This window comes from Girardinichthys multiradiatus, chromosome 19, assembly GCF_021462225.1.
Source record: "Girardinichthys multiradiatus isolate DD_20200921_A chromosome 19, DD_fGirMul_XY1, whole genome shotgun sequence".
Lineage (NCBI taxonomy): Eukaryota > Metazoa > Chordata > Actinopteri > Cyprinodontiformes > Goodeidae > Girardinichthys > Girardinichthys multiradiatus.
In genome coordinates this window covers 15,293,537-15,309,256 of record NC_061811.1, presented here as the reverse complement: position 1 = coordinate 15,309,256, position 15,720 = coordinate 15,293,537, and the positions used below count along the sequence as shown (strand labels likewise).

The following is a 15,720-nucleotide window of genomic DNA, read 5'->3' as shown; positions in this document are numbered from 1 at the left end:
TTTCTTTCTTTCTTTCTTTATGTCTTTCTTCCCTTGCGTCTTTGCGGGGCAATTTGGGGACTTTGCCATGCACAAAACCTCACCAGATTTTACCCAAAATTGTCCCCTGCGTGAAATTCTTGTTCCTTAATGTCGTTGTCAGTGGGCGTGGCCGAACGGCTCTACAGCGCCCCCTAAAGTGAGATAGTCCGAAAACGGCGTTCGCGCCCAAAGTGAAAAAATTAAATAACTTTCCCAAAGAAACGCCAAATCACACCAAAAGTTGGCATGAAGGAAGACCTTTGGGTTCCCGGAGATCCTATGGGGTCATATGCCGACATCATCAAAGCCACGCCCCCTGGGAACAGGAAGTCACTTTTTTTTACTTGGAAAGGTGGCTATCTACCTGTCTACATTCAATCCGCTTCAAACTGTGTCAGGTGACTGATAACTAGTGGGTCTAACTTAGTTTGAAGCACAGTGACTTTTCATAAAAGGGCGTGGTTGTGGTGGCGCGGCGAAGTTGGACGTCACGCCATGGCCATACGTTTGGCTCTAATTACCACATATATCAAATGATCTGCACCAAATTCAATGTGATTGATCCTAGTCCAGTCCCCAACAGAGATCTGATGACATATTTGGTGGGCGTGGTCTAATTCGTCCACAGCGCCCCGTAGAAAACTTTAAAAAATCAGCCCCAAGCCATGCTTTGACCGAGAAATCTGAAATTTGGTACACATATGTATCTTCTCAGGACCTACAAAAACGTCTCATGGAGCATTGGTCCAAACCCCACAGGAAGTCGGCTTTTTTGGATTGAAGTTGTTATTTTGACCCCGGATTTGCCCTTTCTTGCCTGCATATCTGAACAAACTCCTACAGCTTTTGACTTAGAGACTTGAAAATCTCTCAGTATAGTCTTGCTACATGAAAGTATGTGGGCGTGGCAAAGCCTCAAAATCTGAAACACAAAACTATTATAGTTTCTACAAGGAAAGTCACAGGGACATGAAACCTTCTGGGATTTATCCTTATGATGACTGGAACAATATTCAATATTCAACTGCTGACATCATTGAAGCCCCACCCCCTGACAACAGGAAGTGTAATGTTTCACTTAGTGTGGGCCATATTTCATCTCCTTCACCTAATCAACATGAAACTGTCTCCAATCACAGATAACACAATGGTCTAACTTGGTCTCCAGTTCTGACAAGTTTGGCTGGAGGGTGTGGCTGTGGCGGCGTGGCGAAGTCTGATGTCACGCCATGGCCATACGTTTGGCTCTAAATTACACATGCATGGTCCGATTTACTCCAAACTGAATATGGTTGATCTTTGTTAGCCCCTAGACAGCTCTATTGGATTACATTGGAGTTTGGATCAACAGCGCCCCCTAGGACATTACAAGTGCTCTATCTCCTTCATACATCATCAGATCCATTTGAAATTTAGTGTACATCATCATGGATCAATGCTGGACATGTTGACACAATCAATTGACGACATTATTTTAGCCGCGCCCACTAACTAACAAGTGAGTGCAGCTTCCATCGGGAAGGTTGTATTTTGGCCAAATTTGGAATATTTCTTGCCAGAGCAGAACTTAACATGACCAAAGTAAGTATGAAAGGTGGCTCGCAGCGCCACCTAGTGGGAATGTGTGGAATCGTGCGGCAGGCTCCTCGGTGGTGTGGAGGAGGCGGTGCCAGGCTCCTGCGGTGGCTATACAGGTCGAGCGGCGCTTGGCTGCGAGGGCCTTCAATGCTGCTGGCAGCTTTAATTTATTCATTATTATTTTATTTAACCAGGAAAAACTAATTGAAAAAATATCACTTACAAGTGCTTCCTGCATTTTTTAATTACTTAACCAACTGTAACCAGTGTCTCGGTCCCTGCTAAAGAAACGCATCTCCGCAGCATGATGCTGCCACCACCACATTTTACCGTCAGAATGGTGTGGCCATAATAATGTTTTCATTTTCTGACTTTACATATTTCTATTAGTGCTAAACAACTCATGCAAATATTTTCTTTGTACTTCACAATTATGCACTACAGTATGTTGGTCAATCACTTTCCCAATAAAATACACGACAGTGTTTGGTTGACAAAATGTGAAAAATAGTTAAGGAGCATGAGAACTTTTACATAGCCCTGTAGTGAGCAGCTTGTTAATTTTAGAACTGGATGCATTTGGCCTTTTCTGTTTATACCAGTTAAAATTATTTATTATGTACCATCTAAAGTCCTAAAGCTGACATTTTAAAACAGGTACAGTGTTATGGTCCAGAGGAGTCAAAATAAAACTATGAATAGTCAGACACACACAAAGTCAGACACCAGTGACTCAAAACGTCTTAATAAATTATTTAATTTCATGCAAACATACATGTAGAGTCCTGGCTTCCAGACTGGGTGTAAATGACCTTACACTCCAGCTGAGGTCTGTGCCAGAGCAACATCACAACTTTGTGCTGCATTCAGGACCAGTCCAGCTGAAGTTGGTGGGAAAGCTGTAATGTATGGCCGGTGAGTGTCACACTGGATCCAAACTCTGTGCCTCAGCTTGTAATGTTGCTGTGCATTGCAGCTGGCCTAAACAGCAGACTGTGAGCTCTGGTTGTCAACATCTGCTCCAGAGACTTTACCATCTGCCCGAGCCACCCCCCCAGGGAAATGGAGCATCTCTCCTTGTCTCAGACCAGCTGCAAAGCCCTAGACATGGACACGAACTGCCTCGCAGACACACTGTGTGTTGGAACACATGTCTCACACTTGGTCATGTTCACAGGAAGGTTTAGACAAGCTAAATTTCTGCATAGATTATTTTCTTGAGTTAAGTGGTAGAGTTCAGCCTCCCATTCCAGCTGCAACTGAGCCTTACAATGCATTTCAGCAAATTTAAATATTATCAAGTTATTTTCTTTTAGGAATTCAATTCACAAAGTGAAACTCACATTATATAGATCCATTACAACTCAGAGTGATATATTTCAGGCATTTATCTCTGGTAAACTCAGAAAATGTGAATATTACTCATTTAAAAAAACCTTTATGATGCAGAAATGTAATTCTACTGAAAGTACGTCTGTGCACACCAGATCTGTTGTCAATACTTGGTTGGAGCTCATTCTGCATGAATTACTGCACTTATAAAACGTGGCATGGAGATGTTTAGGAAACCCAGCTTGCTTTAATGGGGTCTCTTGACAATACTCGATAGAATCTCTTAAAGGGGAGTAAATCAAATGGGCTTACTGGCCAATCAAGCACATTGAAACTAAGCCTGTTGAGCAAGGTATTGGTACTTTTGGAAGCGCGGGCTCGTCAGCAGATGGAGGCATGAAACACTAACATTTCTTAGTAGACAGCCATATATACTTCAGATTTGAGGAAACACACTGGACCCAACAGGTGAGATGACTCCTCAATTCGTCACTGACTGTGAAAACTTCACACTGGACCTCAGGTAATTTTTGATTCTGTGTTTCTCCATTTAACATCCAACCTATGGGACCTTGCTTTTTAAGTGAAATGCAAACTTTACTTCCACCTAAAAATTAGATCTCGGACCACTGAACCGTCCAATCTTTATTTTTCTCCTTTGCCCAGGTAAGTGGCTTAAATGCAATTTCCCCCTTTACTCAAGCTTCTTTAGCAATGACCTCCTGCAGCTTACTCTCATTTTGGAGGTTGTGAATTACTGTCTTCCCCACCATTGTGTAGGCCAAAACAACATATTTCTTTATCATATAATACTTTTTTATTAAAGATGTATTCAAGATTTCTGAGAAACTGCATTCGGGGTTTTAATTATCTGTAAAAGAATAATCATAAAAATTATGAAAAAGAACCCTGAATATTTTTAACTGTGTATAAAGGAATAAATAACAAAAATATCTACTTAAAAAAGGAAAATAAATTATTTTGCCTCATATCTGTAAAATGGCATGACAAAGTGTTTCCACTACATACAACACCTGAAAACATGCATTGAAATTATGTTTTTGTTTTCACATTGCCCAAGATTTCATTAACATGTTTGTATGCCTTTCCTCTGGATTTCTGTGCCTGTAATCCCAAGAAAAACAACTCACTTAATTGATAAGACCTTTTATTTCACCAATTGAGAAGAAAGCATGTAAAAACAGTGTACAAAGTTTATATTATTTGTTTACTAAAGCTGGTTTCCTCGGCCTCAGGAATACAGGAGGGGCAGGTACAAAAAAAGTTGAAGTAAAAAATATAAAATGATTTTTTTCCACCCCTATTTTTTATTTTATTTTTTTTAGGAGGTGACAGCCAAGAGGGGAGTGTCCTTAGGAATAAGCAACAGACAGATTCAAAGAGTGAACAAGTTTGCAAACGAACAGAAAACAATATAAAAACCATTACATTCAACGATAATATGCACTTTTGAAAATGATTATCTGTCGTTCTAAAAAATATTGAAGTGCGTCCGGAAACTTCTGAAAGAAGTGCATCGCTTTAAGCCTCAGCAGAAGAAATGATTCAAACCAACACGTCTGGTTTCAATCGTATCACATGAATTCACCTTACAAAAAAGGTAACTAATTTAGTCCTTTACCAGCCATAAGTTATACATAGGGGGTTCCTAATACAATCATTTTTGGGCAACAAAGTGCATATCATTGGCACAGTGAAACTTCTTTTCATCCACATTGGTCTCATAAATAACTCAGCTCATAAGAGGGGCAGAAGTACCCCTTAAGAAGCAAATGAAAGATGACCGTTTTACCCTGAAGCTTAGTTTGCTTGCAAAGTATTCATAAAGAAGTGTATAATGTTGAAGTGACCTCACTGAGGCTGCAGCGTATGCACCAGGTGGATTAATACACCCAATAGTGTACTGTATGCAGAAGAAAAACCCAAAGGAGAGGAGTTTGAAAAATGAGCATCCAGGTGAAAAGGCACCAGGAAGTATAAGCACTTACTTCAGAAGACAGAGATGCTTTTTATTAGCCTGAACAGGAAACAGTGGGTCTGAGTGATGTGCAAACAATTTTTAAAAGAAATTGACTGAATGATCACTCATGCTCGAATTATTTGCATCATATTAAATTGTATTGCACTGCTTATTTATCAGACCCATCTTGGTGTGGAACAATAATACAACAGACCGGTTTCAGTTTTGCATCAAGGATAGATTAAAGCAAAGATGGCTTTTTAGTCTTAGGAGAATTAGGCATGTGTTACAGCACATCAGTATGCAGGAAGATTAACTTTTTTGATATGGTACATTCACTTTATGAGGCCCAAAAATGTCTGAAAAGACTCAAGAAACATGGATAAATCACTCAATCAACAAACAACACACTCTCTGCTTTACATGGTGTTTTTTGGTCCACAGCATGCCTAAAACCTATTTTAAATGGTTGATGTTTTATTCAATACAAACAACTCCTTTAAAAAGAAAAAGAACTTCACTGCATTATAGAAGTAGCCCAATTTGTGCATAGCTACATTTCCCCATTCATTATGGTGTATGGATGCCTGCTCTGTATACAGCATAACAACCAGGAAATGCAGGGATAGTGTTATCTCCATGGTCAGTCCACAAAGGCCACCAAGAAAAAGCGCGTTTATTTTTGTTTTTGTCTCGTGCTTCCTCCATCCTGTAAAACAACAACGGCTCGCAGACTGAGACATCCGACGGGGGGGCTTGTGCAGACAATGCGTGGGGAGGACGAGGCTGAGGAGGCTGGGGCCTTTTGAGAGTGCATTCGGATGGAGAGAGGAAATGACAGTGGGACCAGAGGAATGTTTGAGATTTGCATATTAGGCTGTCCCACTGGCAGAGTAGGAGAACTGTGGGAAGTGTGGTCGTCGCTCGCTGTCGAATGACTCCATACTGTCGTCTGGGGATAAAAAAGAAAACAAATCTGTTTGTTCTTGTAAAAATACAATCTCATAAATCATTAGGTGACAAGTTTTTCAAGCATTACAGTGCCTTGCAAAAATAAAAATTCAAATTTCTTTCACATTTCATTGTGTTGGTCCATTACATAAAACCCCAGTAGTGTACGTTTTTGGTCATAACACTAAGTTGTACACCCTTTACTCTGATGTTCCCCAAATAAAATCCAGCACAACATGTACCTTTAGAAATGATCTAATTAATGAACAGAATCCATTTGGGTGTAATTTAAGCTTGGTAAAAATCCAGCTGTTCTGTTAAGACTTCAGAGTTTTATTATTAGTGAACAAATAGCCTTATGATGACCAAGGAACACAACAGACAGGGTCAGGGATGAAGTTGTGGAGAAGTTTAAAGCAGAGTTAGGTTATAAAACAATATCCCAAGCTCTAAACATCTCGTGGAGGACTATTCACTCCATCAGAAAGTCAAAACAGTATGGCACAACTGCAAATCTACCAAGACATGGCAGCTCGCATAAAGCAGCAGGCGTCCAAGAAACCAAAAAGTATTTCTGGAGGAGCTACTGAGATACACTCTTCAGGTGGAATATTTCACAAATATGGCTTTTGTCAAAGAGGGGTATGAAAACCGTTGTTGAAGTAAAGCCATAAGAAGACCCATCTGTAGTTTTTCCACAAGCCAGGTAGGGGACACCGGGAATATGTGAAAACGGTGCTGTGGTCGGATGAAAAATTGAACTGTAAAACCACATAAAAAATCCCATATGTGGCGGAAAATTGAAACAATTTTCACAAAAACAATTCACTGAACACCCCCTTTGTTTTAGTTTATTAAATATATTCCCAATACAACACATTGACGTTTATGGTTGCAGTAATATTTAAAAAAATATAATAAGAGTTTGAATCAAACAAAACATACAACCAACCTGGGGGTAAAAAGGTTTAATTCAATTCATGTTTAATTTTCCCCTTGTCATTCTTTAAGCCACTGTCCCTCAACATAATCAGCTCACTGCTTCCTTTAATGGCTTTGAGAGGTTTGTTAAAATAGTGCTGCATGTCTGCGTGTCCAGAAGAGGGCACAGTTTCTCTAAGAAAGCTGGGTAAAGCTCTCTCTCTCATATTTAGAAAAAGCTATCATCGCCACCTTAAGTCTGCACACCTTAAATACCGCTAAAAATGATGTGAAAAAACAAACAACAACAAAAAAAAAAAAAACAGGGATGGCCTTCATGACAGATTGAACTGAATGAGTGGAACTGTTCATAGGTTGTGAGCAGAGTTGTTCACATGTGAAAGTGATGCTACCTTGTCCGGGTGGCGTAATGGTGATGGTTTGTCCTGTAAACTCTTCGTCGAAATATCTCGTATCCGTCTCTGAGGTAACTTGGGGCTTAAACGGCGGGACAAGCTGTTGGAGAGGAGGAGACACACTTGCATCAGCAGATAACAACTGTCTGTCAGTGTAGGAACAGTTGCCACTCTGACACTGTGAGTAGTTTCTAGGTGATCCTGGTTTATAGAAATCACAGCCAAAATGAATACTTTCCAGCCCCACCTTTTTTTCATAAACATCTTGCCAATTTATCCCAGCAAAGAACTTGTGCTGCATGATTTCCTTTGCATCATCAGGCCCTCCGCCTAACCTGGAATCACAAGAACACATAATTCCACATTTTTACATAAAGAAATAGTAAACATAAATAAAATCAAAAAAAGAGATTTGGCGCATGGCAGTAGATGCACTGACCTTTCCATTGGGTCCTTCTTAAGAAGACCAGAGAGCAAAGAGCGCTGCTCGGGGCCAAGAGTCCGAGGAAAACGGATTTCTTCCAAGAGGATGAGCTCAAACAGCTTTTCATGATCTTGGTTGTAGAAAGGCAGTCTGCCGCACATCATCTCATACATCACCACCCCCAGACCCCACCAGTCTACAGCGCGGCCATAGTCATTGTCTTCTAGGACCTTGGAAAGGGGAAAGATATTAAATGCAATGGTTAAGGTCTTAAATCAGAACAGCTGTACTTCTTGTTTTATTACATCTTAAAAATATAATATTTTAGAGCCATAGGTCTTTAAATGTCCCAAGTATGAAGCATAATTCATAATCTGGCTTTCTATTGCTCTTCAAAGCAGGTAAGTACATTTAAAAGCAGTTATTGACAGTAGCCACTCCTAGCAAACAAACAGAAAATTAGAACTATACAAAGATGATGGGAGGACATCTGGATCCATAGTCTTCTATGGACTTCAATATGATGAAGAAAGACCTTTTTAAAAGGGAATATGCAGAGTTCGTGTGTGACTTTGTGGCAACACAGAAAAAAGCTGGAGTGAGCACTTTTTGTGACATACATTATCTCCACAGAAAATATGGGAGGGCTTCATGCAAGTAAACAGATGAAGAAGATGGATTTCTTTTCAAGTTCCAAAAACACTCTCCGTTTCCTTTTTATTCTTTCCATCCAAAGATTACAAAACAATGGGAATCTTAGATTCAAGCGAAGGAACAGGCCAAAGCTGAGGGCAGAGGATACACAAGGTCCAAAGCTACAAGATAGCTTGAGCAAAGAGTCAACAGCCAGACCATGTGGGTGGCCATAGTTCTTGCTTCGGAGAATATAAGGTCATCAGTAAGACCTTCTTTTATCTTGGTTTTTTTTTACTATTTACGACTTCAGTACAAAACATCTGCAGGTATCAGAATTTCACAATAAATCAATAACTGCTTTCTCTAAAAAATCATTTTGCTCATTTAGCCACGTTAATCAGTTTTAGCTCGACTAATTTTTTTCCCCATGTCAAATGAGCGAGAGTTTTACAGCAGCTGCAGTCTGACTGCATATTAGTCGTTTACCTTCTCATCCATCCATGTGTAGCATTTGCTTGAAGTGGTGTCTTAGGCCCAAACAACAAACGTTTCTTTTTAAGCAACTTCCGCCTGCTGTTGGTGTTGCTTTGTTTTTTCATTTATGCTTTTTTAAATAAACATATTTCTGCATTTCGTCATGGAAATTAAAACATCTAACACGAGCTAAAATCCTAAATGCAATTGAAAAGGACAAATTGTGAAACTTTAATTTTATGTGCCCAACAGAGTATTGAGGGGAAAGTGGATGAAACACTTATACAATAAAAGTTCCTGATTCAATCAAGGAGTCTGTGTTTAGACATCCCAACCAGCCTGCAACAAAATCACCTACTCCCCCCTCTGGTCAGAAGATTTGAGGCAGCTCTAGCCAACACTGACTCACATCTCGCATTAGGAGCAAGTATAGAGTTTCCCCTGGAGCCTTGCATATTTAATCACCTCAAGCTCTTCTACATATACACAAACATATACAGATCAACAAGCAGCAGATCTATTAGTCTCTCACATGAAGATATGACAGCAAACAGCTCAGTTAACACAGCTGGAGTCACAAACAGAAAGATATTTAATCACATTCTATCAATAAAATGACTTTTTTGTGATATTTCCTAATGAGAAACTCCTCTGGTGCTGTGCTTAACAGCACAACCTGTTGCATGACTAATGCGCTGCAGAGTGGAGATGTTCCAGGGTGTCTGGGGACATGTACTGGATTCTACCTCACCAGGCGGATATTGAAGGTTATATCAAGACAACAAGCACAGTGTGTTCACCCACACCTTCAGCAGCATGATGCTATAAAACCTAATATTAGAAACTTAGATAAAAAGATGAGGGTGGATTAACAGAATCAGACATGGACACAAAGTGCACCGACCCAAAGAGAGGGCTGGTCCTGGAGAAACACAAGGGCTGAAGTGTCCGTACAAGGAACAAGACTGGTGGTGAGTGTGCATGCATGCAGCTTGCATGTCTGTGTGGGTCCTCAGTCTGGTCCTGCGGTGAGTGCTGAGCATCGAGGAGAAGGGCCAGGAGTGCAGGGGTAACGTGAAGCCGGTGTGGGGCTAAGATTACTGGGCCGTCTCTATTTCCAGCGCTGCTGTCGTGTGATTCACACCGTGCGACAGCTGGGCCCGCAGCTGCCCCATATATGTAGAAGAGCGCCACAGCTGTGAAGCTGCCAGGAGTGCAGGAGCCAAGCTCATTCCTCATGTACGTAACCAGGACTGCCTGCTTGCCTGCCTGCCTATTTGGGCCCCAGCCTTAAGCTAATGTTACACTGCCCCAAAAGAGCAGAGAGGGAGAGAGAGAGGAAGAGAGAAGAAGAAAGAAGGAGGATTAAAAAAAAACCCAACTTGCTGCTGAATCTTTGGAGCTACACTCCATACTGCTGTTTTTCATCCCACAATGTTTTACACTGACAGCCATTAATCTTTCAAGACGCCGAATACAGATCAGCGTTGGGGGCTAGATTAAACACGCCTGCATTTTTCTTTGTAGACCTTCCCTAACAGCCAATTCCCTCAGCCAAAAATTGTTTTCTTTCTGCAAGTGTTTAATACAACTGACTAAGTGAATTTGTCCAGCTCTGTACTCCGGAGACAAAGAGGTCCGCCTGTTGCAGACTGAGTCTTTCCTCCCTACCTCTCCCTTTTTTTCTCTGCAGCTCTGGGTGGAATATTCCCAGACATTACAGCATTCCTGTGCAGAACACACAACAAGGTCATTGTTTATTGCAGAAAAACCTGTAACACTGCCTGGCCCGCGCTCCATAGAGACGCTTAGCAGCGACCCAGTTACCATGGCGACGCCCCCTGATGTCTACCAGCGCTCCACTGGTGAGTTTGGAGCTATCAGAGTGGGCTTGGAGAAGCTTAAGATGAGGATAGAAAACCAGAAAGTGTACCTACCTCTTTAACTTATACTTAACACATAGTGAGATGTTGCAACCACAAACTTTAACGCATTTTATTGGCACATCATCACTGAAGTTAAAAGAAAAGAACACATGAAACATAAAATTTTCTTTTGGAAATCTTAAAAAGCGTGCCATGTGTTACTTTGTTAAACCACTTTTTGCCACAATTACAGCTGCAAGTACTTTGTGATACATCTCTACCAGCTTTCAAAATAGCTCAAAGTCAGTCAGATGGAACAGAGAGCTTAGTGGAACAGATTTACAAGCCTGATTACAGTCTTATTTAGATGTAATTATAGACTTTAACTAGGCCATTCTAAACGAATAAATATGTTCGATCTAAAGTATTCCATCGCAGTTGTGGTTGCTTGTTTTCTGTCATTTTCCTTCTGAGACGTGAACATCAGTCTCAAAACATTTGCAGCCTCCAACAGATCTTTCTGCCCTGGAATTTGATCCATCCACCTTCCCATTAACTCTGGGCAGGTTTCCTTTGCTAAAATGTATCCCCACAGCATGATGCTGCCACCACCAGGTTTTCATAGTGGGGATAGTGTGTTTTGGGCAATGTGTTGTATTAGGATTTCCAGCACACAGCATTTTGCATGTAATTTTAGCTCATTTTATGTTCCCATAAATCTATCTCCCAGCCAAAGATGCTGCGACAACCACATAGTGTGTTTTGCAATGTCAGTTGTCTTTAAAACGTGTGTATGCAAAAAAGATTTATGCTGGTCACATCTGACCACAGGAACATCTTGCAAGTTTGAGGGGTTTGATAAATGGACAGTACTTGTTCTTCTACAAAAAGGCCAGATTTGCTCTGTTAGTGGGACCTTTGCAGAACAGCTATATTTATACTGGGATTATATTGTGCAAAAAGGTATTTAACTGAGTGACTTCTGAAGACAACTGGTTTCAATGGGATTGATTTAGTGGTATCAAGGTGAAAGGCCCTGAACACAAATGCATGATGCACAATTTTTATTCGTAAAACATTTTGCCAACCATTTAATTTTTCCTTCCACTTCATTGTAATGCACTACTTTGTCTTAGTCTATTAAATAAAATCCTAATCTAATACAAAAAAGTCTGTGGTTCTAACATGACAAAATGTGAGAAAACCACAGGGGGCATGAATATTTTTACAAAGCACTGCATGTGTTCCTGAGGAGGACTGAAGCTTTGTGGGAATGTGTGCCCAGGTCAGGTGAAGCATCCCAAGCAGTGCCTCTTCTGGTGCCACATAACAGCTGTAACCCATGTGGTCTTTCTTTTCCTCGCTTTCCCAGAAGGAAGTTCACATTTCCTGAGGTCCTGCCAGCCCAACGCCTTCTCCTTGTCCTCCAAACACAACTGCAGTCTAAAAACAGCGGTGTCAACTGTGTCAACACGAACACCCTTCTTCCGGAAAGCATTTTTATGATCACAGGCTGGGAGAATCCAGCAACACGCTTCGAACACTCACAATACAACGTATCAAGTTACACCAACATCCAACACTTGTCATACCTGCACGCAACAGCGAGTAGCCACACCCCTCCAGAGAGAGCAAATACTGCACACTCATTAACTCAACTTCAGCTGGAGATTAGAGAGATATTTTGGGACAGCTGCTCCTTCCTTCATATGCTTCCTTTCCACTGATGTTTAAAAGGACTTGTATTTTGGTCGGAGGAGCGGAGGGCAATCAACAAATCCCCTTTGTGTTTTATGGGCAGCATTCATTTTTAGGATAAACACCGTACCACTTTATAAAGTACTTAGTATAAAACAACACAGAGAAAAAACAGAATTAAAGCTAGACAGAAGAAACAAAACCACGAGATACAACAGTGGATAATAAAGGAATACAAGAAATAGAACAAATAAAATCACAGATGAAGTTTCATACTTCCTTTCAATCCTTCAAGTCCCGAACAAATGAAAACACTAAAAGCCTTATGCCAGGTAAGGTAAGACAGCGAGATGGTTCATATGGATGAAACAGCTTTGAAAAAACAGGACAGCACCACTAAAATACTTGAAAACAATCAATCAATCTGAAATTTACCTGGAAGCCTCTGAAGCAAAGCTAAAACTGGAGGAATGTGCTCTCTCTTCCTTGTATCTTAACATTCAGGCTGCAGCATTTTTTACCTGGTGAAGGTGACCAAGGGAAGCCTTACTGTTCCCTAACAGGAATGCATTGCAGTAATCAAGTAGGGCAGTTTTAAAAACATGGATCACTGTTTCTAGTTTTTATTTTCCTAATAAAGCTGACTAGATTTTTGCCAGTCATCATAGCTGGAAAAAAGCAGGATTAGACCATAGTGTTAACATGGTTGCCAGTTTTAAATAAGCATCCATTTTACACCTAAATTTGTAATGAAGCATTTTTCAATACTGTGCCAAGGAGAAACGGTTGATGTCAGGGATCCTACTAATGTTTGGTTTGAAGAGCATCACTTCTCATTGGGGGCTGTAACAATGTATGTGCAGCTAGAAGCTTGCAATCAGTACATCCGGTACAGTGTGGCACCATCATGTTTACCTCAGGTGCGAGGTACTCTGGCGTCCCGCAGAAAGTTTTCATAGTGGCTCCGTCTTTGATACCTTCCTTACAGAGGCCAAAATCTGTGATCTTTATGTGTCCATCTTTGTCCAGCATGAGGTTTTCCAGCTGGAGAAGTATAAACAAAAAGAACACGTATAAACATTGATACACAGTAACTTTTTGTGGACCACATCCTGATTTATTAATAATTTATAAAAATTAAGTGATTAGGAAAACAAACTAAATTTGAAGGTCAAAAGTGCAACTAACCAATAATTAGCAAAAATAACCACTTATAAGAGTGAACTCAAATTACACTCATAAGTGCATTAAATAAATAAAAAAGACACTTATATTCAAATATAAAAAGAGTTATTAAATAAAACTTGAAATATGTGTTAAAATCTTACATAATTTTCAAAATATTTATGTAATTTCTTTTATATTTCCTCCGCTACAGTCAATCATGAAATAATTCACATGTCACTATTGCTCGTCAAATAGACCCTAAGATCTGACTGGTTAACATGCACAGCAATCACCCAATCAAAAGCAGACCGATCCCCATCAGTAGACGCTGTTAGGTAAGTCTAACACAAAAAATATTTCTAATACGCTAAAACACAGGGTTCTAAAATAATAATAAAAAACATTAATTATTATATATGACTTTAAGGTTTAAATATATTTTCAATTTTATTTACATAACAAAAAATTATTGGAACACTTTAATATTATATTACAGATACATTTATTTCTTTAATATTTTTCTATTTTTCTATTTATGACATATATAACTAATTATTTGTTGAATTGTGGCACTTTTGACACTTCAGTGTGTGAAACAAATTTTTATACCTTTTTTATTTCAGTGTTACTAATTGCTTGATTGGGAATGGATTAATCTCATTGGGTAATAAAAAAAGTCAACTTTTCTCCTTATTTTCCATTAGTAATTAGCAATCAGTTTGGTTAAATAGCTTTTTTTTTTAAACTGGAGGTTTATAGGTGAGAACGAAAATTAGCCAATCACAGCTTTTTTGACAGGTACAAAAAGAATGTGTTTTTTATATTCTCAGTTTTTTTATGTTTTTTTCCAGCTCCAGTGGCCTTTATTTTTCTCATTTTTAACAGTAAGCTGACAGAAAAGGGGTGAAGAGAGGGAGAACACATGCAGCAATGGTCGCCTGGCCCGGGAGTCGAACCTGGAACGACTGCGTCGAGGACTGAAGCCTCTGAATATGGGTCACACGGTTTACCCCTGGGCCACTACCACGCCCATATCCTCAGTTTTGCACATTAATTTGAAAACTGTAACATGTGAACTAGGGGATGTTTTGGATCAAACCTGGAAGGCAAACACTATGCTCAACCTGTATTGTGCCTCGCAAAAGTATTCAATGCTGTTCTGAAACATCAACATGCTTTGATCTAAAGCACCCCATTGCAGATCTGGCTCTGGGTCTTTGTCCCATCAACTCTGATGAGTTTTTCTGTCCCTAATAAAGAAAAGCAACAGCATGATGCTGCCACCACCATGTTTCATGATGTTTGGCATATCCAGGGCGTTAGTTTTCCTCCACACACAGTTTTGCGCTGCCAAAAAACCCTTTACAGAATAGCTGTATTATACTTAGATTAAATGACATACTTTATTTGACTGTCTTAACTAAATAAGTGACTTTTTATAGCAAGTAGTTGCACTGGATTTCATTTAGAAGTAAAAGAGTAAATTGGGTCTTAATACATATGCAAATCCCACTTTCAGATTTTTATTTGCAAAACATTTGAACACCCATGTATCATTTTCCTCCCACCTCACAACTACACATTACTTTGTTTGTCTATCACGAAAACATCCCAGTAAAATACACTGAAGTTTGAGGTTGCAACATAATACACAAAAAGATCAAGGGTCAAAGGTATTAATACTTTTGCAAGGAACTATACTTGATGACATCATGTAAAGGTAATCAGACCTACATCCCATATGGATGTGGATAATTTGGTGTCATGACTTGAGGTTGCACCCCCCTTATTGAGTGGCCCCCCCCCCCACCCCTCTCTCTTTCTGTTAAAGTCACCTAGCAGCTGTAGCTCACACGTGGCCAGCAGCGCCTGGCCAGAGTCAGCACATCCTCCAATCCTGCTACCCTGGCATTTTCAGGAGAACCCTCGCAGGCTGAGAGCCTGCCTCGTAAACCCAGGGGAAGGAAGGAGGGAGGGAGAGCTGTGCTGTGCTGACCTGGCTGGTATAGTTTTATCAGCTGGAAGAGGTATGGCTAGAGATGCCCACTGCAGCACTAATAGCATTCCTGAATCCAAACATCTCCATCAATAAGGCACAACTATAGCTGCAGTGATGGATGGTTATTCTTTCCTTTTTGTGAACCAAAACTGTTCAACTGCAGTGCCAATTTACAAAACAATATAAATTGCAAAGTGGAGAAACACCACATAATGGGCTCTGCATGTGTGCTATTAGAGGCAACTCGGGTTATTTCT

The 15,720-nt window shown here is 40.1% G+C and overlaps 1 protein-coding gene across 2 annotated transcripts in view; it reads right to left on the bottom strand.

The window, feature by feature from the left end:
• Window positions 1-4,082: 4,082 nt before the first annotated feature.
• Window positions 4,083-15,720, bottom strand: part of akt1 (v-akt murine thymoma viral oncogene homolog 1) — a 53,636-nt gene continuing 41,998 nt past the window's right edge. For both annotated transcript variants that reach the window (XM_047344948.1, XM_047344947.1), the window contains exons 10-14: window positions 13,213-13,341; window positions 7,640-7,854; window positions 7,448-7,535; window positions 7,198-7,300; window positions 4,083-5,864 (exon numbers count right to left, since the gene is read on the bottom strand). In XM_047344948.1, the coding sequence (XP_047200904.1) occupies window positions 5,785-5,864; window positions 7,198-7,300; window positions 7,448-7,535; window positions 7,640-7,854; window positions 13,213-13,341 (615 nt within the window). In that variant the 3' untranslated portion in view covers window positions 4,083-5,784. The remainder of the gene's footprint in view (window positions 5,865-7,197; window positions 7,301-7,447; window positions 7,536-7,639; window positions 7,855-13,212; window positions 13,342-15,720) is intronic.